Source organism: Rhea pennata, chromosome 4, assembly GCF_028389875.1.
Source record: "Rhea pennata isolate bPtePen1 chromosome 4, bPtePen1.pri, whole genome shotgun sequence".
Lineage (NCBI taxonomy): Eukaryota > Metazoa > Chordata > Aves > Rheiformes > Rheidae > Rhea > Rhea pennata.
The window spans coordinates 74245177-74268633 of record NC_084666.1 but is presented as its reverse complement, the minus strand read 5'-3'; the positions used below and the strand labels follow the sequence as shown (position 1 = coordinate 74268633).

The 23457-nt window shown below is 37.1% G+C and overlaps 1 protein-coding gene across 6 annotated transcripts in view; it reads right to left on the bottom strand.

The window, feature by feature from the left end:
• MAPK10 (mitogen-activated protein kinase 10) overlaps positions 1–23457 on the bottom strand; it is a 91771-nt gene that overhangs the window by 28768 nt on the left and 39546 nt on the right. For 3 of the 6 annotated variants that reach the window (XM_062575081.1, XM_062575082.1, XM_062575083.1), the window contains exons 7-8: positions 20417–20488; positions 1278–1460 (exon numbers count right to left, since the gene is read on the bottom strand). In XM_062575081.1, coding sequence (XP_062431065.1) covers positions 1278–1460; positions 20417–20488 — 255 coding nt within the window. Of the gene's footprint in view, positions 1–1277; positions 1461–11207; positions 11280–20416; positions 20489–23457 lie in introns of all 6 variants that reach the window. The other 3 variants (XM_062575084.1, XM_062575085.1, XM_062575086.1) reach the window with 2 other exon arrangements.

Genomic DNA, 23457 nt, shown 5'->3' with positions numbered 1-23457 from the left:
TTCTGTATCCAAGAATAACAACACAGTTTGACTATCATTCCTATTCATTAGTTCCAAATCCAATGAAATTCCATTAGTTAGTTTTGTATCCAAAAGTATTTGCTCAGACCTTTCACTTTGCTCCCAGAGCTCGGACAGCAGCCTTGCTATGAAACAGCTGCTAGCTGAAAGTGTATTCTGGGTAATACAATGACATGCAAATTGCAAGCAATTGAAAACACTGCATGTCACCCTAATAGGCAATCCAAATTACTCATGTGGTGCAAAACTGACACAGAGTGTAAGTTTGTAGAGGTTCCAGAGCTGTGATTAGAAATCCTTTCTATACTAAACACACACACATTAATCACTGTTTCCAATTGAAGGTCAGTGTCTTGTTCAAGTTAATCATAGCTTCAATATATGATAAAATCATTGCAATACATGTCATAGTATATATTGTAGAGCGGTATATCTAGTCTCACTATAATTATGCTTCACATATCAGAATTGAGCTACAACATTTTTCAAAAGAACAGGTCCATCCATGATAGACACTAAACTCTAGCTACATCAAGACCATTTTGGCTGATGGTGTTGATACCTTTCTATTTTCTATTCAGCAGGCATCTGCCTGATCTGTTATTTTTTCCCACTAAGAACATTAGAGTGTTGAGACCTTCAAATCGAAGTTCTGGTGTTCCTTTGGGCTTCAACAAGTTTAAGAAAGAGAATTACAGAACACCACAGTTCCTCCTGGGACACACATACCACAATGAACACCACAAAAGCTTGACACAGAAATCTGTGATAACATGTTCCCTTGGCTGCCCAAGCACCAGGTTCTCCAAAAGTCTCTTTTGAAGGCATACTCTCAGCCTAATAAAACCCATGCAGTCATTGGCTGTTGACTCATTTGGTCTTCGCAGCCACTGTATCTAACCTTGATAAAAAGAGTACCCACAGTCATTTTCATAAGGACATCTGCTCGTTAAAAATATGACTCTTTTCCTCTTTTATTTTTCTCTTATTAAAGTGAACATAGCCTCTAGTAAAAGCCTGATGGGATTCTAGCTTTGCCAATATCAAAGCTGTGACCTCCTTGCATCTTCCCAAGCCCTAAACATCTCTTTCAAAGTTTTGATTTTTTGTTTCATTGTCTGAACATTAACCAATCACAGTGAGGTCTCTGAAACTAATGGTATTAAATGAGGAAGCAACTAGACAGAAGAAAATCTGAAAAACCTCCATTGCACTGTAGTAGTCATATGTAAACCATGTCCTTTTGTTAGACATACCTTTGAGTTTGTTGTGTTCTGAATCAGCTGGGAAGAGAGAGTCTGGAAATAGTTTGGGGAAAGTGAGGCCAGCATACTTGGGTCTGTTCTCAACGTAGTTCCGTACTGTTGGCTGTAGTTTCTTCATAAATTCTGGACAGGGTGTTCCCAGCTGCTCTATAACCTTATTCCACTGGTCAATATCTGAATGTAAGTAGTTAAGGAAAAAAAAAATCCAAAACCCAGTGCAGTTTCCCGACATTTCTGTTAGACTGTTTTCTAGGAATCCTCAGAGGTGTATGATTCCCTTTCTAAAATCTTGGCAGTCACTGTCTTTGTTCATCATTATGCCTCGAAGTCCTACAAGCTGTAAAGGGAAAAAACCTCTCTGATTTCTAGACTTACTTGCAAGTACTGTATAAATCCAGCAGTAGCAACAACCAACATGAAAGAATATAAACTTTTCTGTCTGGGTCAATGACAGTTGTTATCATTTTTATTTCAGTTTGTAGTCCAATGGCTTGTGCTGCCTTCCTTCACAACCCTGTAATTCCCTCTATGTCATCTAGGCTATATGGGCATAGCAAAGCAGAATGATGTGTTCATAAGTCTTGTCTGTTCAGTCTATTTAAAGTGAGATTTAGCAAGCTAAAATGATGAGAAAAGAGTTCTACATGGGATAGTTATCACCTTTAAGTCACCTGCTTTATGCTTGTATCTTTAATCTCGTCAATAACTAATTGGTGCTAATTCTCCTAAAACAACAAAATCAACAACCTACCACAAGCTATTCGTGAAAATCTTTGTAAGCATGCACTGCATTTCCTTATGTATCCATCATTTCCTGTGACTCATTTTCAATAGGCAAATGATGCCTCAGGCATAGACAGATATTTCTGTTAATCTGCAAATATGGCTATATTGCAAAACTGTGACTGACAAACAAAAAACAGGCTTTCACGCTTAAAAAGAGATTGTATTACAGGCAATTTGTACTGAGCTGTTCTTTTCTAGCTTTCCTTGAGATAACAATTACATATCTGACAGATGATATGTAGGTCTTCCAGCCATATTCAGAACAAGCCTTACTGTACCAATAAAAAGAAAAGATTAGATTAAGCAAATAACCACAAAATCAGTATCATCGCTTACACTCCCTAATTCACAATGCTACAAGTCTGAAGACAACACTAAAAAAAAAAAAAAAAAAAAAAAAAAAAAAAAAAAAGCACACACAGCCATGGGTACATATATACTAAGAAACACAGTGAATAGCATTTCATAAGAATGTAACGCAAATGACAAGTTAGAAAAAGACAAACATTCAGAGCATTTCAGCACATAAAATGGCTTTTTTCTTCTTATTATTATTACTGCCATGAGTGTCTTATCTGTGCAGGAGTTTCCCAAATACAAAAGCCAGTTTCTCAAGATTTAGGACAGAAATCAGGACAGAAGGAAGATAACAAAAAACAGATTAATGAAACTGGGCAAAAATCAGATTTTTGCTGTGGTAGCAGTTTCAGAACTTCAAAAAAAGTTCTAATTGTGAAGAATGGAAATTGAATATTTTCACGTAACTTGAAAGTTCAAAAGAGACTTACCTTGGGGTCACCTGAAATTTTTTATTTGACCAAAATCAGAACATTCCTCTAGGAATTGCAGCTTTAATAATAAAAATACTTAAAGGAATGAAAACTGAATGATTTAAACAAGTTTTGAAAATTCCTGAAACAATATTTTGAATTGTTTTCATTTCAAAGGAAAAAGTTGGTAAAAACAATGGTGGTCCGTAAAGAATTTCTGAATAACTTTGATTTTTTAAACTGAATAAAAGATTTGTGTGAAACATAAGCTCTACTCTGTAAGCCAAATATATCCTGTACTGCCCATGGAAAATAGCTTTTCCTTAACAGAAAACTGAAGAACTATATCAAGAGAAATGTCAGTAAAGGCTATACATGCTCAAAAAGTAGGCCAAATATTTCAGAAAGTATTTTAATAGAAAATAATGCTTCAACATTTAAAATTAAAATCTGTATTTTACACTGGCTTGCCTATTTCAGAAGCAGACCTTTCCAAGCGACTGTGTGAATTCTGAGGGACTGTGTAAATTCTTTGCAGAGAATTAGAGACACAGAAATGGGGGTGCTTTTGCCAGTTGTGTCATGTAAATGGGTGAGAAAGCCAAGCCATGAAACCACAGCGGGGGGCAGTAACTGAGCAGTCTGAATGAGGGCCATTTGATAAAAAAGGGAAGGGCAAATACATGAGCTGCTTCAAAGCGGATGCCAAAAACTTACGTCTGTACTGGTAACACACAGAAGCCCAAGGAGGTCAGTGTCTCTGCAAAGCAGCTTAGCAGTCTCTCAAGCTCTTACTGAGGGTTTGAAAGAGAGAGATGCCTTTAGGAATAAAAGAATGCAGTGGCCCTTGGATATGTTGAGAGGGAAAATGTAGCAAGATGGTCTGGAGGTGTGTGGAAAGGGACCAGGGTAAAACATCATGCCAAAACAAGGCCTACGTGATGGGAACCAGTGTTGACAGTGACAGGGAGTGGGAGAAGGAGAGACTCCTCTGACAACGGGCCTGCATCTCCTGCGCACGTTCCACCGAAGCTGCCAGAAAGGCACTCAGTAAGAGACAAGCAGGCTACCGCACGTGACGAACATTGTAAGAGTTGGAAAAAGCTTCAGGAGTCATCAGCGCAGAGAAGACAGCTGAAGCCCGGAAAGCTGGCAGAGCTACCGTCTCCACTCTTTAACTAGCCTTGACCTGCACGTGGGCAGAGTTTGAGCTTGCAGCCCCAGCTCATGCCTAAGTTTTTGTCACAACTTCATGAGTTGTTTTTCTTTGTTTATGTAACCGACCGAGTGATCCGTATGGGTAATTGCTCTTCATTTCCACATTACTTCTGACTAATGTTGTTCAAATACTGCCAAAGACCCTAAAATAACATTTGTTTATTTGCTTTTTTATATTTAAAAAATTGACACAATTGGGGACTGAGGGCCTGTCCTTAATTTTGTAATAGCAAAACTGTACCCTGTTTCAGCCAGGGCAGGTGCAGACACACAATTTTTCTGTCAGATGAACGCTTGCATTTTCTTTCTAGTACTGTTTGTCCACTTATTTTGACCTTACTAGCACATGAGAATACTCTGAGGTCCCATATATGCAAACATGCAATAACATTCTTGTTGAATACCGGTCAGGCTCCATTTCACTGTTATGCTGGACACAGTTACTGGTTCTAATGCATCTATGGTGAACGTGATGATGAGAGATCACATTCTGCCATGGTATAAGAACAAGAAACCTAGCTCTGAAAAAATTCTCACGTCTACTTACTGGAGCAAAGAGAAAGTTTTCTCTAGCTGGTCAAAATTAACTTCATCAATTTTGCAGAATACAAGCTTTAATATAAAGCAGTTCTAATGTCCACAAAGCGAATTAAAAACTAAGACAGACTACATCAGCCAGTGGGTGATTGTGCCTGTGTGTCACACACCAACTGAAAACACTGTAGTACCAGGCTACGCTGCTATAACCGACATAATCAGAAATTTCCCAGAAAAGATTAACTTGTATTTGAGTGAAAATACTTAAAGAAGAAAAACTTCTAGCAATAGAAAACATCCCCTCTGCCTTAAGCTAAATAAATACTGGAAAGCCTGGAAGTTGGAAAGAATTGCAAACCAAAACTTCGGAAGATGTTGAGATGTCTACTTAAAAGCTATCTGAATCACCTCAGTTATTCCTCTCTCTGTCCTTTACCCAAAAGGAAAAAGGTAAGGAAAACATTTCTGTAAGACTTCAAAAGGAAAAAAAGGATGTAACCCAGTTGTATTATTTTGTTAGTGGCACTAACTCTGTGGCATTTTTCCTAAAATTAACATGGCCATATAAAGTTAAAGCAAAGAAATGTCTTTAAGAAAATATAGTTCTAAAATTTATCTATTTTGAGTGACGATTGCTCTCTTGGGTGAGGCCTCAGCTTGTTTAACGTTTCCAGACTTCTTTCCTTTGTAGTGTAATAGTCTATAAAGGACTTTTCCTCCTTTTCTTTCTAAATGCTTGGTTATTTACTTGGAAAATAATCATAATCAAACTACAGATTAAGATATGCATTTTCCTAAAACAAACGCACAAAACCTTCTAATGGTAGCGATAGCATGTTAAATGCCCAACAAAATATTTATATAGAAAAAAAATCAGATTTAACAGTCAAGTCATCTAAAGTCATGCAGTTTACAAGTAGAGGTTGAATGTTTAACATGATTTTTGATGCTATTTGTGATTAGTATTTCACGAGTGTGAACTAAGGACCACCTCTTACTCCTTTAGTCAGATTGCAGATATCATTTGAATCACTGCAAATACACAAAAAAATGAGGAAATGGATCTTGACTATAAGGGAAAACTTGCAGTACTTCATGTTTTTAGTTAGCAGATACTTAAAAATTCTTCTACAATTGCACAAAGACTGTTTTTGATAAGAGAAACAGCTCATGATTAAAAAACAAAAATCAGACTAAAAATTAAGTGTCTTTGTGCTTAAGCTAGCTAGCCATACAATGGTAGTAATTCTCCTCTTTTGTCTATTCAGATCACAGATATTTTGAATCAGGAACTGTATTTTATTATGTTTAACTGTAAAGCTTTGTATAAGGAGATATTGTTTACAGTAGACTGTTCTAGTTCTACTGTAATACAAATAACATACCACAATGCGTGTACAGTTAAGACTGTTCATTCACCCATAATCATCAGAAACCTCTGAATGCACAGCTGTTTAACCTGATTAAGCTGTTTAAATAGCAATACATTACTATCATTATGTTTCTTTTCCTGTAAAAAGGAGAAAAAAAATCTCCTGTTGCAAATCTAATGGTCAGCCAGTCATCAAGACCAATCATTCCCCTTCCATGCTATTACAAAGCGTGACTGCAATTAAAAAAAAAAAAAAAAAGGTCTCTTTTTGAAATCCACCTCAAGTAGTATTTGTGGACTGTGATCTGGAAAACACATGCTGCTCTGCCAAAATGCTGTTGTTGCACGAGCTTTGGGAGTTGTGTTTGCTGGCGGTGGTGGTGTGGAAGCACCCTTCCCTGTACAGTGTACTAGCAACCACTTTCTTCACCTGTTAAGCAGCATACCTACACCAGTTTTATGATACAAAAAAACCCTCCAAGAAATGTACTGAAGCAGGATGTGCTCTTTCTGGCTAAATGCTTCCTTTGGAGATGGCTGAACTGTGGTGTATCAAATCTTGCTTTTCTAACATGGGCACAATGGAAGAGAGATGTACACGGAGCATTCTCTTCCTTCAGAGCAGACAAGAGTTAATCTTATTACAGTCTCAAATCGTAATGGAACCACCTTTCTGACAGTTTTCTCCTGAACTGTGAAGGTTCCATCAAAGAAAACTCACTGCATTGCTTAGCGTATAATTTTCAGATGCTCTTAACTTGTCAAAATTAAAATAATTACTGTGGCAGTTCCATGTTCCCATCACCAAACTGTACCACTGACTGTAAAGTTGACAGCACGCCACATTTTCATAATCAGATTATTTTCCATTAATCTGTTCAAAAAACAAACACACTAAAGACAACTTCATTAGGAGAGGTATTGGTGGAAGACCCTTGCTTTTCTACACTACCGTAATTTACAAACTAATATCAACATAATTTAAAATAAACACATGAAACAAAGAGAAAACAGTACATTTCTCCAAGCCTAGAAGATTCCCTATCCCAAGGTGAACACTTTGAGAAGAGATGTGTAAGTAACAGGATGACATTTGTAACAAATGAGACCTTGATAAGAAGTATTTCATAAATTTAACAATAATAGTTGCTATTTACTTGCTATAATAGAGCATATGATAATAAAATCACATGAAGTAATCACATAGAAGGACTTAAAAATTACCAGTGGTCATCTGCAAAGTAGGGGAGATGGTAGTATTGGTTTTGTAGTTTTAATTAACTGTTCTGATGCATATTTATGATGACACCTTTTCTAACATGTTCAACTACAGTTTTTTTTACCTAGCACTTCATTCAGTGCACAGGATAACTCTGCTTGCATAGTTGTAAACAAATCAATACTTAGTGAATAGTCTGGACATCATGGTATAGGGTTACAACCTTGCCCTCAGAGAAGCATCATCATTTTGAAACTTCACAGAGTTTTCATCATCATTGCAGTACCTACAGATACTACTCTAGGCCATGTATAGGTTGTTATAACATGTGTGATACACTGCCCTTGTAACATTTACAGCTGAATGTATGGTGATCATATACCTAGCTTAGAAAGAGGCATAGAAAAATCAGCATTATTTAAATATCTTCTAAATTTAATGTTAACACCGTGTAAGAAAAACCCAAACCCAACTCTCTGCGGCACATGTGAAATATGATTGTCATTGTAGGATATGGCTCTATAAATGATAGCTTTCATGGCCATCTCTGATTTATGCTGACAGAACCTTACACCACACTGCCTTATATCTCTCTACTGAATATATGCTTATTTCCCTCTAAGAATCCCCACCTATAGCATTTATAAAGGTACACTTTCTTTATCTGCCCAAAATGCTTTCTGCAGTTCAAGAAAGTATCTGCGTGGAACTTTTGCTTTCACAACTCACCAAAGAAATTCGGAGGAGTAAGGTATCTTCTTAATTCCTTGTTCAGATTAGCTCTGTTGTGGTGAGAGAAAAATCATTGTCTCCCTTGTATAATTTTGAGAAAAACATGTGAGTCAACTCACAGGTAGAATTAGCTTTCCAAATCACTCCTGAGGCAACACAACAAACATTGCCTTTTTCTCCTTGCTTGAGGTAAAAGCTTGATCCAGGCTTCATTACAATAGTTTCTCTGTAAACAGCACTGTTGTTGTCAGTATTCTTTTCTAAAAAACCTCACATAACATAAAAATGTTTTAGTTAAAATTTAACTGCATCATATCCATATATTCAAAATAGTAGAGAAATATTAAAATTCTGTGGATCAATAAGAACCCAAGGGAGTTTTGACACTGCAAGGTACACACTCAGAACTGGAGCTTAGAAAACAGTAATAGCCAAATTCTGCTCTCAGCTCCACCCAAGCGTTCAAATGAAACAGAGCTGTACCTTAGCCAAGCACTCAACTCCACACTTACTCAAATACATTTCATATTTTTCTGCTTGCAAATTTTCAGACTCTTACATTTTATGAAAGAAGTTGTTTCAATTAGCTCTATGGACTATCTAGTTCTGGAAATAGAAATAATATTAAATGATATATACCCCTGAGACAAACACCTTGAAAACAGCTAACAGTTAATTATGCAATCAAATGTATGAGTGACAATTCATTTCTCACAAATAGTTAAACTTTTAGTTTCAGAAATACTTTTCACAGGTATTCATGCATGAAAAATGGACACAAATTGTATTAAATACTCTTTGAATTGAAGTGTGGCTGTGAAACAAAGCTGTCTGTGAAGAAAAATAACACTGATAACAAATTCTGGTCTCCTAGAAGTCTTAACCAATTTTACTTCCATCTTACACAGTAGAGGAAGCTTTCTTTTTTAAAACAGTTTCTAATTACTCTTGCTTCTTCTACACTTAAGCACATACTCAAGTACGCAGCCCCTGAGCTCTTCCGGCTCACAGTCCCTGCCGATGGAATGATACCACCGTAGAACTCCATCACGCAGCCTAAGAAGAAATACTCACGAGCATCCTTTTCACAAAAAGCCCTAGGATTTTCTACAAAGATTTAAGGAACACTTTGCCACGAGGTCATCGAGCTCAGCACTCCGGGCCTGAGCTTGCATGCTTCCGACTGGTTTTGATTCCCCAGACGCGCCCAGGAGCGAGAAGCGCTGCAGCCCTCCCAGGGGCTGCCCAGCACGCTGCAGTCAGTCCTCAGCACCCTCGGGAGAGCTGTGCGAGGGGCCGATTCGGCTGCTCTGGGGAGGGGCGCTCAGATGTCTGAAAGAGAACAACTGCACTGTTCTTTATGCCACTGAATAGAGACTAATGGAGCAGCAGGAGAAAAGCAGAGAAAAGAGTACATGCACCGCCGTACAATTTTAGCAATGTATTATAAATATAAATGAAGAACATGAACTCAATTACAGAACAATCCCAAACAAATCAGCAGCTGCTAATGCTGATTTCCAAGGGGTTTCTGCAACAATAAATGGAATGTAATGGTTTAATTATAGAGGCTTTGGGTGATCTCCTTTTAGTAAGCATGCAGCTGTGCAAAGGAAATCATTTTTTAAAACACTATACAGGAAATGTTCTACTAGTTTTGTACTTATTCAGGGATTTTTTAAAATAAAAACCTAGAAAACTAAACACTGACCTAAAAACAGTTCTGACTACAGCACTGAACTACACCAACTCCCACACTTTATCATTCCATATTCACAGAAAACATAAATATAGCCTAGGCCAAATCTTCAGGGAGCACAAATAGGTGCTAATGAGTTACATGAACACATAGAAGCGAAAGGTTTACTTTCACATATGCAGATGAGATGTGCTCCTGATCCTGTGAAAACTCATGGGAATTTTAGCATTCACTTCAGTAGGCACATTATCATCCAACATTTCAGGCAAAACCGAAGTATGAGTATCTTAAAACAAGATTGTGAAAATAAATATTAATGATAACATTGCTTGCTTTCACTTACTGCTGTTCAGATATTATTTTTTTTGTATCTTTTAATCAAAATATTAAACCTCTTAAAGTGTCAGTGTGAGTAAGGCCAAAAGGGAAGTGAAAATTTAATTAGTAAGTATGTAACACAAAATGAACACACACACACACATACATGCAGAGAAAGTTACATAAAAAATGAAACCCTCCTGGAACTCCTCTGTCATTTATCTAAGCACAGGGTTTAAATTAGAAGCAAAACTTGGAAACAGGTGATCTATGCTTCTCATTTGTTTTATAAGAGCATAAGTCACTGGAGTTAGACCTGGTGTGCCCAAAGCTCAGTTGCCGCTCTGCACAATAAGAAATCACTTTCACAATCTGAAAAATAATAAAAAAATACCAAAGATTTTTTAAAAATCAAATAAAAAAGATGACTGCCTTAGCCATGGGTGCAAAATGAGCAGTTATTAAATACACACACACACACACATATATATATATATATATATACACACACACACACCTAGTCTGCTTGGACCTCACGCTGACCGATTTAATGAATTTACATATAAATCGCATTTTGTCAATGCTGAAAATATGTTCTGCTTTCATATAATACCTACGTATACTGAAATAGAGGCGTAACAGATTGAAGTCCGTTACAACAGTTTCCAAGGAATTTCCTAGTCATATGATTCATCAAATGGCCACAATGTTAAGTGATAATTTAGTGATGGGAGGAAGGGCAAGTCCCCAAACTGATGTCTTTTCCTACTTTCCTACTTCAATACCGCTTGCAGACAAAACATTGCATTTTCAAAGGTAATGCCTGAGGTACTGTACCTTCTCCCTAAACTGCAGAACTTCTCACACATCATTCTGAGAATATATTAACTCAGACCTACCACATGTTACAATCTGAACATATGAATAGTCATTTTTGAAGCAAAATAAAATCATAATAAACAGACATTTATAGCACAACAGAACTAAAAACAAGTGGTCACTGGCTGCTATCAGCAGAGGGTGATTCTGATGAGCCACATAGGACATTGTGTTCTATTTCCTTATGCTATATTCACTGTGTTTTCAGTGTAAGGCTTTTATCGAGAGGCAGTAATGTTTTATTGACATTTTGGCTCGCAGAGATTTTGCAATGGGTCTCAAGATTTTTAAATACTGTACAAATACATCAGCATTAGTCTGGTATGAAGGGGCTGGAGGGGAAAGGGTAGGAAGCACCTACTGAGGCCTAAACGGCTGCTAGGAAGGATACGATCAGTGCCAGGAAACAACACAGCACCTTTAATCATTTCTCCCATGATGCACCCTACTGACCACATGTCAACTGAAAACAAAAATGAAATGAAGGTAAACAAGAAAACAGGAACAGAACAACAAATAAATGAGAAGACTTATCCAATCACGCCATTGCACAGGAGACTGCAGCCCACACTGCAGGCCCAGACCTGCCTTTCGCTCTCTGCAAACACTTGCTGTAGAAGCTGTGCTTGTGCGTACAAGTTTCATGACAACATAGCAGGTCTGAGAAAAACTGGCTCCAGTTGTTGTTTTTACCCCAGTGTGGATGAAAGACAATACTATTAAATACAGAAAACCTAATGAGACCCCTGGCTGGCTACTGTGTCATAAAAAAACTTTGTAATTATAATTTACCAATTAATTTTGTCTTTTTTCTTATTCTTTTTTAAGTTTTCATCTGCATTCATTACCTACATTTATACTGTTTAGTACTGTAAATGAATGCTAGTCTTTGTATTCAATGAGGATATGCAAATTGCCTTTCCTTTATCCGTTCAGCTGCCAGAGAACCATGCATATTTTTACAAGCTGAACTGCCAGAAGCCACAAAAGAAACCTGGGTCCTTGTGAAGACATATCCACTTAGTATTCAGAGATATGAATAGAATTTGCTGAGATCACTCAATTCCAATAAAGCTTGCTTTAGAGCCTGTTGGCTCACTTCCATTGGATCGCAGTGAAGCCACTGTCCGTAAGAGGGGTCTTGAGAATCTCATAAGATTTCCATTCCGCATGATAGGAAATGCTTCGTCTGAATGGGGTAGTAGAAACACAAAAGCACGAAGCTCTATCTTCTGGATTGAAATTCAGAGCAAATCTGGGAACTGTTTACCTCACAGAGAAGAACAGCTCAGCTGCGTTAGACAACGCTAACCACAACTTACACTGGAAGGCATTTTATGAAAATCAGGCTCCTTATGTCCAATATGGAATTAAGGTGGTGTTCTCTCCAATATTAATACCCTGAAACCACATTACCTCTGCTGTCCTTGCTCTATGATAGGCCATAGGGCATGGAAGCAAGAAAAAGGAGTGACTGGTCTCTTGAGGCCAGAAACTGTGGGAAAAAATGAAAGTGTCATGCTGTTTGCTTGAATATACTCTTGCAATTTTATAGCAAGCAACAGTTTAAAGTGGATTTGATTTTGAAGGCAAATGCCCTGTCTGTGGAAATCTTAAGATGCCCCAATGTAAGGCTGCCAGTTGTTTTATTTAGCATATGAAAAGCTTAATCATCACACAGTAAATAAACCAATAAACAAAGAAATAAATAATAGGCTACTTGTTTGGAAGCAATAAGCAAACCTAGAGATGCAAATTATTGCTGCTTTCATCACAAGCTGTAGCATGCAAAATATCAGGAAAAGATAGAGCAAACAGTTGTCTGTTCATCTGTTACTATTAATACGTTTCTTATTTCCAGAGATTGCCTTCTGACATCACTGACGTATGCTGTGCTCAGGAATACTCACACGGAAGTTCATCTAGTGACTTACTAAACTGTAAGCTCTGTAAAGCAGAGACTTTTTTCTACCTTACTACTGAGGTTAGGGTAAGGAATTGAAAGCTTCTTTGAAAACTTTCAAATCAGAAGAAATAGAGATGAACATGTAAACATAATCAATGTCTGAAGAGAAAGAAAATGCACCTTCTTGTTCACCATTTTTCTCTCCTAAATTGATAGGAAATAACTCAGATTAGGAATCAAATTTTCACTGCATACATTTTAAAAAAGTAGGAAGCTGGAGGCTAGGGGTTTTATTATAACTCATATACTGCAGCAGGGATTAGAAGCTCCAGTTAAGACATTGAGACTGTGCTGTCCAAAGCTCCTAAAGGAACTGCAATACAGAGACTTAACCTCAATCCTTACTTTAATTTAGTCCAACATAAGCCCTGAGGTAGCCTGAGTAACTTCAGTCTTACAAGCAAACAAATCAAACTCTCAGAACATTTGGACTAACCTTGAAATCACTCAAAATTTATGCTGGTTCAAGATTTTTTCCAAATGCAAGATATTCAAGAGGATTCATAATGCTTTGCCAGCACTTAGAATACCCTTAAACTTCCAAAAAAATGCAGATTGATTTAGTCATATAGAGATCTGCATGATTCTAGGGTTTCAACAACAATTTGCACTGATGTTTTAGAATCACATGAAACCAGGCATTAGTGAATTAAACTCACAACTTTTCAAATGAATCTTGAGTGAAATAGCCGAGTCCTTTTACATAGCCCTTGATGAGAAGACCCTTTCCAGTAGAATTCCTGTGACCTAGGTTACTAAGAGTGTTTTATTTATTCTTTTTTCATTTTTTCAGTCTCTACAAAGATTTCCTCAACAATGGAAATGTTTCATTTCCTACAGTAAATCTTAACCTCAGGGCCAACTCCTGATCCTGAATGCCAAAAAGTTAAGAAATATCCTTTACAGTGATTGCATCAGAGTTGTTTTGCAAAGCATTTCAGGAATGAATCTGTCCTCCAGAAGAACCTCTAAGATCTCCTCAGGTATTTGAATGCAGTTCAGGGAAGTCAAACAGAAGTTGCTCTGTCTCTACCTAGCTTTTTTCCTCCAGAACTTTCCTGTGTCCTGTGGCAGCAGGCTGGTCTGACCCTGCATGGGGAAGGTGACCAGCAGGGATGGTGGGGAGAGCTGAGATGGAAGAGCAATAATAAAACCTCTATCTGCCATAAGAGGGAACCCAGAAGGAAAACCTGCAACTGCCCTCACCAAAACTCCTATTGAGGATGACTCTTCAGACCTGCATACAGTCAGCTCTAGTTTGTACTCAGAGAAAATCATGACACTCAGATCAAAACTCATGAAATGCCTGACAGAAGGTCCAGATATCAGATTCAGCTAGAATGGTATCAGGATGCCAATGTTAAGTAAAGTTTGTGATGAGCAGAGCTCCTAATGACAATTGTGGAGATGAAAGAAACACTCAAAAAAGCTAAAGAAATCCTGCTCTTTCTCCAACTCAAGACTTCCAACGTTTTAGTCCAAATTTTGTTCCTTTCTCTTTCAATCTCTTCTCTCATTTTCAACTCTCTTTCAATTACATTCAAAATTTGAAATCAGTATTGAAATTCCAAGAAGACCATCTCCTGCCTGTATCTTTGTTGTTGTATTGTTCTGTTTCCTCCCATCTCTATTCATCTTTTCCCAACAGCACTACCTTCTCTAATCTTATGCCCATGCCCTTTTCCCATATTTTCTAGTCTGTCTAGAACAGCTTCTAGCTTTCTCCACACACAATGACTGTGGTCATATCTTTCAAGCTTTCATGATCTCTAGATATTTTTCATCCTTCTCCACTCCCCTTACAATATTTAAATATCAACAACACAATATGTTCACATAAAAAAAGGAAAAAGTATCAAATGGAAATACAGAAGGAAAAAAATATTTTCAAGCTGTAGAACTGCAGAATATCCACTTCTTAGCCCTGTATTTACTGAGATTATATATTTTATATACAACTTTATATACTGAGATCATATAAGTTACATAGTTTATACTCAGTATAATGAGAGTTACCTATCTTTCTAAATCATGGCAAATTCTCAGTTTTGTGACATACCAAATTCAGGACCTGAGATGTCAAGCCTGAGATACTTCACACTTGGGTTTATTATATGTATGGATTTCAAAATATTTCAACAAATGCTTAGCAAGTGACCAGCTCATTCCATTCAGATTTTCTGAGGAAAGATTTGCTTTCTAATTTGAAGTTGCATATTCCACATGATGTTATAAAAACATTAATAAATATTTCTCAGTAATAGGTTTCCAAAGGATTTGAATACTGCATTACTGATTTCTAATTTCTTATTTGTAACTCTGGCAGCAAAACACAGCGGTGTACATCACCAGAGTACAGTGGTGTACACTCTGATGTACACCAGAGTGGTGTACTCTTCTGACAGATTCTAGATGAAACCTGAAAGAAAGCTGCCAAAATTTTACAAGTGTGATGCCTCAAAGAAATATGAGAACTTACTTCTTTGTTGAAGCTTTCTGAGTTACAAACTGATATGCATCATGTCTTCTTACAACAAAGCTGACCAGGGCAAAAGATTGAAGGAATAAATCTTATTCAAGAACCATCACCCTCTGGGATTCAGAACAGCAGATGCTAGGCTTAGAGGCATAGCCATAGAGAGAATTTTCTGCAATAGACAGGCAGGTGCCAGAACCTGCCTCACTTGGAGACACGCATAAAGAGGCCTGAATCACATCCAAGACATTTGATTTTCCTGGGTGCTTGAACATTCTACTAACTCCCCTTGGTTGAAAGTCATACCAGGCAGCAGTAGGTGTAGTACATGTCTACACTTCAAAACGCTTCATCACTTTTAAAAACTGCATGTTCAGATCCATTCTGCAAATCTTTAAGGCGAACGCTGGGGAAAGGGTAATGGGTTGTCTTCCCTGTAGCAACTGGGATCCACTCAGGAACTACTCAGATTAGAGACAGGAAGGGGATCTTACACTAAAAGTAAGTTGCACTACAGTTTGCTAGAATATATGTATCTGAAGTAAAAAAGAAAAAAAGAGAGAGAAAAAGAAGAACAACAGCAAGAGCTATATCATCCTCATAGCTGCACTGAAGTCGTTTTGAGACAGACTGTGTCTCATATTAGCAAAATCTTCCCCATAAAATTAACAAAATTCAAACTCTTGATATATTCTCAGAAAAATCTTGAAATCAGAAAAACAATACTACTGTATCTAGGAAAGAATCACCTATCTGAGCACAAATCAAAACTTAGCCGTCAACCCATCTCAGCTAAGAGACATTTTAAAAAGCAGGCTAATGCATACCAGCTGATCTAACCTGGAGAGCCAGGCCAGCGATTTTTAACAGTCTCTTAAATATCCCAGATGCTGTTTTTTTTTTCTTTTTCGACAAAACGAGCCTTAAGAAAATACTATTGGGAACATCAAAAAATAAAAGATTACACTAAAAAAAAAATCTGTACTAAAAAAATGCAAATGTTTTATTATACTAAAGTTAATAAAAAACAGAAATTAATTCAAAATGCTAGGCTTTTACCCGTTAATATAGGAAGGTCATACTTGAAATGTAAAGATGAATTCTGCTGATGAGTCATGGAAATATCTTTTCCTAAGAGAATTCCTTGGTTCAAATTTTTTTCTCTAAGGCAACTAGAATTTGTTTTATATGAATTCCTGGGAAAATAAAATAGAACGATTTCTATGTCAGAGCAGATCCCTACTTAATCCCAAGGTTCTCAAAGACAGCTAGAAGGAAAAAAGAATTTCTGCAAATCTGGTCACATTAACTATGTTTTAAATGAAATACAAACTGTTCAGAAAATGTTAATTTCATCTGTTGGTGCTGTTCACTCTTGAAAATGAATTTTAGATATTCATAGCAACAAAGAGTAAGTCTGTGTCTTTTTCTCTTACTACCTTCATATTTTCTCTGCTGAATCTGTCTCAAAGTCTAGGCTATTTGCAAGGGAAATTCTATTCTCAATTATTTTTCATACTCACTAGTATAATCCAGGAGTGGCAAAACTTAAGACCCTTGGTTGTCATCACATATATATTCACGACTAACTAAATATTTCTGCACTGGTCTTCTTCAGGAATCACATACACAAACTTGCTAGACACCATCATTTTCCCACTCTCACCTCTACTGAAAAGAAATGCTTCTACAATGGGGAAATAGATCAATCCAAGTTATGAGTGTCTCTGAAACATTACTCTGGCTTCCGTACCTCTTTGTAAATCCATCTCACTTGAAAATAAATGCATCCATACCATTTTAAAGGTTTCCCTGTCTGCAGAAAAACGCACAAAAATACATTTCCAACCCTTAAATTGAAATCTTACGAGATTTTTGAAGACATTATTAGATAGACTTGAACACATCTTTAGTCAAAGCTCTAGAGTTTTCAGAACTTATTACAGCAGCATCCAAAAGTTCAGACAGAAGTTTTTAGCTGTTCAAACTACTGATTTAACTGAGAGAAGAGTGGAGTAAGCATTGCGCAAACATTGAGGTAGAAGCTCAGAAGCTGTGTAGAAAAGAACCAGTTAGGAATGCTTCGCTCTATAAATCTGTCTGGAAATCTATCATAAGTTGTATTTCTTCTCTTGAGGGTCTGACCAGGTCAGATAAAGAGAAACCTCCCTGATGGTGTTTCGAAATGTCCACTCAGGGGGAATAGCAAGAAACACACACATGTTCTCTACACAACTTCTACCCAACACTCTCCAAGGAGAGAGATTATTCCTATTTTTTGAAAACCAGCTGGTCCATTGCATACTGACAACACTTTCATTGACCAATCCTCTTGTCCTTCTACAGCTGAAGTATCCTGGAAGGTCAGTTAGATGACAATTTCAGCAATAACAAAGCTACCATTTTCAGGTACTGTTTGGCTTTTTGCTAATGAAAATAACAGTTAACTGAACGTGTTCAGAGAACATTATAATAAAGCTTAGAGACATATTTTATTTTTGGAAAATGCAGAATTTCAATTTATACAAACTGGGACAGTTTTCATATATCCACAGTGTCTGAGAATAGAATTGGGACCCATAGTCTGCTCACAATTCAGAGCCTTCTTATGGTCATTTATAGAGAGCTTGTTATTTATGAACACAAGATAATCTGAATTTAATCTTCCATAACTTTTACTTCCATGAAGACTTTAAAAATCAAATTTTATTTAAAGTCAGCAGTAACTCAGTGCAATGGTTTATTTAAAGTTAGCTTTTTAAAATGTGCTTTTCCTTAAAACTTGGCAGCAGCTCTCAGATTTTTTAAATGTACTGTGCCAGTCTCATACACATACGTTCCTACACCAAGCTAGAAATGAGTAAGCCCCACATGTTGGTAGCAAGTACATACAGCAGGCATTCCTCTGAACAGGTATAAGGACAGAAAATCCTAGCTTCTATACAGGCTTGCCCGTTTCAGCTGAAAAAACAGTATCTGGAAGGTCTTAAGAAGTATGAGAAAATCTTTATTGTAACGTTGTTCCATGAGGTCTACCTGCAGCTGCACAAATGCTTTTCTAACCCTTCATGTAGCTAGGAGGCAAACTTGATCTGCTCATGAGTTCAACAACCACAAGGGGAGGGGAAATAATCTGGACTCACACACAAACCAGGCTTTCTGACACTGAAAACTCTTGTTATTTTTCACAGGGTCAAACTGGTTAACAGATGAATATCAACTTAGAAATGCAGAAATGAATGTACAGACTTCATTTTTTTTTCTTTCTTTTTTCTTTTTTTTTTTTTTTTTTTTCCTTTTTCCAACTCATCTGGAAAACAACATCAGTAAAATATGATAGCAGTTGTGCCCCGGCCCACATACACTACATTTCAGGGTATGAAATTTCCATTGATTTAAAAGGTAGGACTATCTCACAATTTACACGATGCCTTCTGAGATGAAAAAAGGTCCAGTTGCCTCAGCTCAAAATTTCAGTTCATATTTTTAGATGACACTGGAATATTAAAAGGTATTTTTAAAATATTCTGTTACTATCTCTGAGAAAGAATGAGACACTATCAAAAGAGATATTTGTCACAGACAGGCAGAAAGAAACTCTCATGTTTGAATACTGTTTTGAAAGTCTGTGTTGTTTAAGTTATACAGCATTTATTTTTGCTCAAAATGGACTTCCGAAGAACTTGGTTTTTAATTGATATGAGTTCTGGGAGTTTCTCCGCCTATTCAAATTACATCAGAAGGCAGGTGCGCAGTTTGCTCCATGTGTTGCAAGAAATGTTCAGCGCATTTGGAATTGGACCTCTAAGGTACGCATACACCAATGATAAAAAAACCAACACTCTTATTTTACTGTCCAATACTTTCATCTGATAACTCTCCAGCCTATAGTGGTATATAAGACTGGAAGGCAGCAAAATATTGCTTTCCTCTCAGCAAATAGGAAGTACCTGCATTTTTCCCCATCTACCCATTAGAAAAACATACCTGTATCTTCACCTGGCTCCTGGGCAGAGGTCTGTTTTCAGGGGAAGTCAACAGGACTTGTGAAAACAGGACAGGCCTAACTCTAAAAGCTACAGGAACTGCTCAAGAGCCAGGGAAAAAAGAAAAAGAAAAAATAGTTCTATGACTACGTGGCTGCCAAAGTTGATTTTTATTCACACCAACTGCCAGTGTCGGCTGATGTCAGATTTCTATGGTGTCTTTCTGCCAATCTGCTGAAAATAATCTGCCTTTTTGTTTCTGAAAGAAGAAAACATGTTACGTTACTGCATTTTTATTTCGATGGGCAAAATACACATTATCTACCTTTACCAGTTATTGCAGGCAGAATGGCTGCTTTAGCCTGTGATAAACTGAAGGCTAAGCCATCAAAAGATGACGTCTCATCTTTTGTTTTCATTTTCTAATATTGCTTTCACCACTTTAGAAGTGGTAAAATAATATCATCAAAGATGAGAAGAACAAGATGGAAGGGAGATACAGTTTCCTTAATGACACAGACCTCATGCAAGTAAAAGAAAGTCCACTTTTAAATCAACAGAACCTGATTTCGGGTCAATTTGGAAATGACACCAGATATACGGTTGTTTTAAACTAGGCGAGTCAAAATCTTCGTTTTGTTTGAAAGAAAAAAAATGTTGTATTGACTCAACCCTGAGCCCATACAGCACTGAGATGAATCCAAATCCATGATGCATTAGCAAGCAAAAGATTGTGATGTCACCACAAATGTTATGAAATCACTATTTCCGAAACATGAAAGCAGAAAAACAGATTTACAGGAACCAGAGAGGCCAAGTTAAGATTTTTTTTTTCCATTTTCACATATTTTTTAAAGAATGACCAGTAAGTAAAACTATCCAATTTGTAACCACAATGCTTGTTTTCCAGATTGCGTGTTAGTATGAAATATAGACTATGTAAAATGGGATGATTACAGATTAAAATAACTGATTTGACTGAAATAATTCTGTGTATCTGTTTTTCATTTTTGTTCATATCAGGAGAGAGTTATTTCCACTTACTCATACCTCTGGGATTCAACTTTTTGCTTCTATCTTTACAGTCTTGGTATTCATTACATGTTAAAGGGGATGGGGTGGAGGAGAGGAACAAATAATAGGTGAAGCTGCAGCAAATGGCACAAGGATACAGTCCCTTCCTGGAAAGAGGATTTTGTGGCGAACCATTTCTCCCATAATGCATCCCACAGACCATATATCCACTAGAACAGTAGAGACAGGGAAGTGAAGAAGGAGGAAAAAAAGCAAAGTTAACTAAGACATTTCACTCCTAAAGGAGGGGAAAAAGAGCAGGTTGATCAGAACAGTACAGTTTTTTTTTTTCCACATCTCCAAAAAAGCTAAAGTAAGTAAGTAAATGCTACGTGAGTCAGCTCAATGGTAGTGAGCAACAGAGGAAGAAGTTTAAAATATCAGTATTTTTGGAAAAAAGGCCCACAGCTAGCAAGCAAAGTAACAACAACACAGACCTGTGGTTTGCATGGAGTCTCTGGTTAAAAAAACCACAAATCTTTCTTTAGAAGAAAAAAAACAAAATTAAAAAAATCCAGACAGCAATCATCTGCGATTAATCCCACTTGCAGCCAGGCAGTTTATGGCCTTTATCCTGCAGGAGAAAGCCTCTCTCTGCAGCCATACACAAGAAGTTCCAAAAGGAGCTGCTCAGGGGAGTAAAGGCTGTATGGATGAATACCGTCCTACACACTTATCTGAAACTCCTGCTTCGTGATCTATACCTATGTGGCCTAAGGCTGTCCTGCACCTATTACTGATGGAAAGAAACAGGGAACGTGATCTGTGTGGACTCTGCTCTTTACTCAGTAGGTACTCAAAATAAACACTAAAATAAATAATTGCTTCACAGAACAAGCACCAAGGAAATTAATGCCATTTCTTATCTTCCTGTCTTCAGCTTTTAGATGCAATATAAATAACTACAGATCTGTTTGACTTGGGTGGGTGTTTTTTCTCTTTAAGTCTTACAATTAAAAAAAAAGGACTAGATACATATTGAGACAGTGTGCACAGAAAGAAAAGACCAAGATTCAATCTGAGGGCGAAAAACTGCTTTAAGAAACTATCATCTTATTCCCCAGCTTTGAATCCTCATTTTGTAGTTGTATTTGAGCTATACATTGAGTTTCTCCTCTTTTTCTTCTCCCTTTTATCCTCCCAAAACAAACAAAAACAAACCAGAGAAACAAACAAACAGCTTATTTTCTGTTAAAACAAAATAAAGGTGAAATGTTCCATTTAGGAAAGGGAGGGTTCAGGTATCAGGGGCATAGGACAGCCAGAGCATGCCTGAGGTGGTGGAAGAGTTTTCTTCGTAGTGACTGTTTGGGGACCCTACCAAAGGAAGTGCAGCAAATTGGTGATAATTATGCATCTTTAGCCAACCAAGTGCAGAAAGAAAATGAAAGCAGTGAACAGTTCTTACACACGCAGTGTACACAATGAGAGAGGAAAAGAGTAGGGGAGCTTTAGTAATGTGGCAACATCGGCCAGAGCTGAGGAGCAAAAATGACCCTTTCTGTTGACTTCATTGGGAACTGGATCAGAGCCTCAGAGTAGACCAGATCCTCAGATACGCTGACCTTCATTTTCAGGTGTTTTCTTCAACTGTTTCCTTTTCTTATTTTCCCTTTGTACAATTGAGACACGATCATTCATCTTAAGCCAGATTCATTGCCCACGGAAGCCAAAGAAAGCCACTATGCTAGCTTCAATGGGCGTTTGATCAGGACCTTTAAATGGGGCATACATTCGTAGTACCTCTCCAACTGTGCACTTCAGTTCATTAGAAAATTTTGTTGGTGTCATTTTAATAGTGTAAAAACTTAGTGTTTTCTCTCTCAGAGACAATAACAACAACAAAGGTAATCACTCACTAAATATTTGGAGAAAAAAAAATGAAAGCGAAATAATTCATTTCACAATAGAAGCAATCCTGGATATTTGGACTAAGGAACTAAGACAAGCATGCTGAGTCTACTTTCATCAATAGTATGAAGTATAAAATACTTTAAAGAAGATTGTTATTTTTTCAGTCATTACTGTGAACGGTTAGACTCTGCATATTAATTTTCTAGTGTTATACATCCATACTAAAATCTGTTTTGTAAATTTATAAATATCACACACAATTCATGCAAAGACTTCCTGATTTTGGAAGAGGTTTTGTGAGCATGCCTGTATTATTGCTTAAGTAAAGGAATCAGTACCAGCACCCAGTTTCATCACCCTCACAGAATGCAGCTGGCTATTAGTGAAAGTATTTTTGCATGTGAACTAGTCTCTTCAACTTGAAATAAGCAGGAAACTTATTAACTAAATTCCTAGTTTTGAGGCTCTGCTATTTAATCCTAATAGTTGTCATCAAAAAAATCTCCTTATGTAACAGAAAAATAATAGTTTTTGGCAGTCGAATAAAAGTCAGAGTCGATTTTCTCCATTCCATGTCATGTTCCCTTCTTTCCTGCCTACCTGCCTAGTCTGCCTGGCACTTGGATGTAATTCTCAGTTTGATTACAGAATGAGAACCACTTATAAAATGCAGCTTTCCCTTCATCCGCTGCAAAATATGAATTCTTCCTTATCTGCTTCTCTATAGTAAGTGCACGCTCCCTAACTGTTTTTCCCAGTCTTTCAAGGGACCAAGAAACCTATACCAGAAACCTCACAGTAAAACCATATCTACAAATCTAGGGAGATTACATACAAATTAAATGCATGTTTTTTAGTTTCATCTTTTTGCTGTTCTCTCTGACTCAGCTTTTGTTTGTTTGTTTTTAAAAAAGCAGATTCAAGTTGCAAAATTTAGATCTAGATCTCGATCACAAGAAATCTGTGAGCAAAACCTAGGATCTTAGTTAAATCTATCATAAAGACAGAAAACATTCCTGAAATTCAGATCTAGCTCCAGATTTGGAAATTTCTGGAAAGTCCAGGATTCTCCATTTTAGCATGCACCTGTTATTTCTCCCTCAAAGAATTCAGAGACCCAGACTCAAATTTAGAGCATTTCATCCACTCAGCAATCCTAATGATTCCCAATCTGTTTCATAGCCACAGAGGCCAAACACATTCTGATCAGAAAGGGCTAATTATACTTAATTCGCTCAACAGTGACCAGACATAGGCTTGCCATTAACCTGTAATCCCACACGGT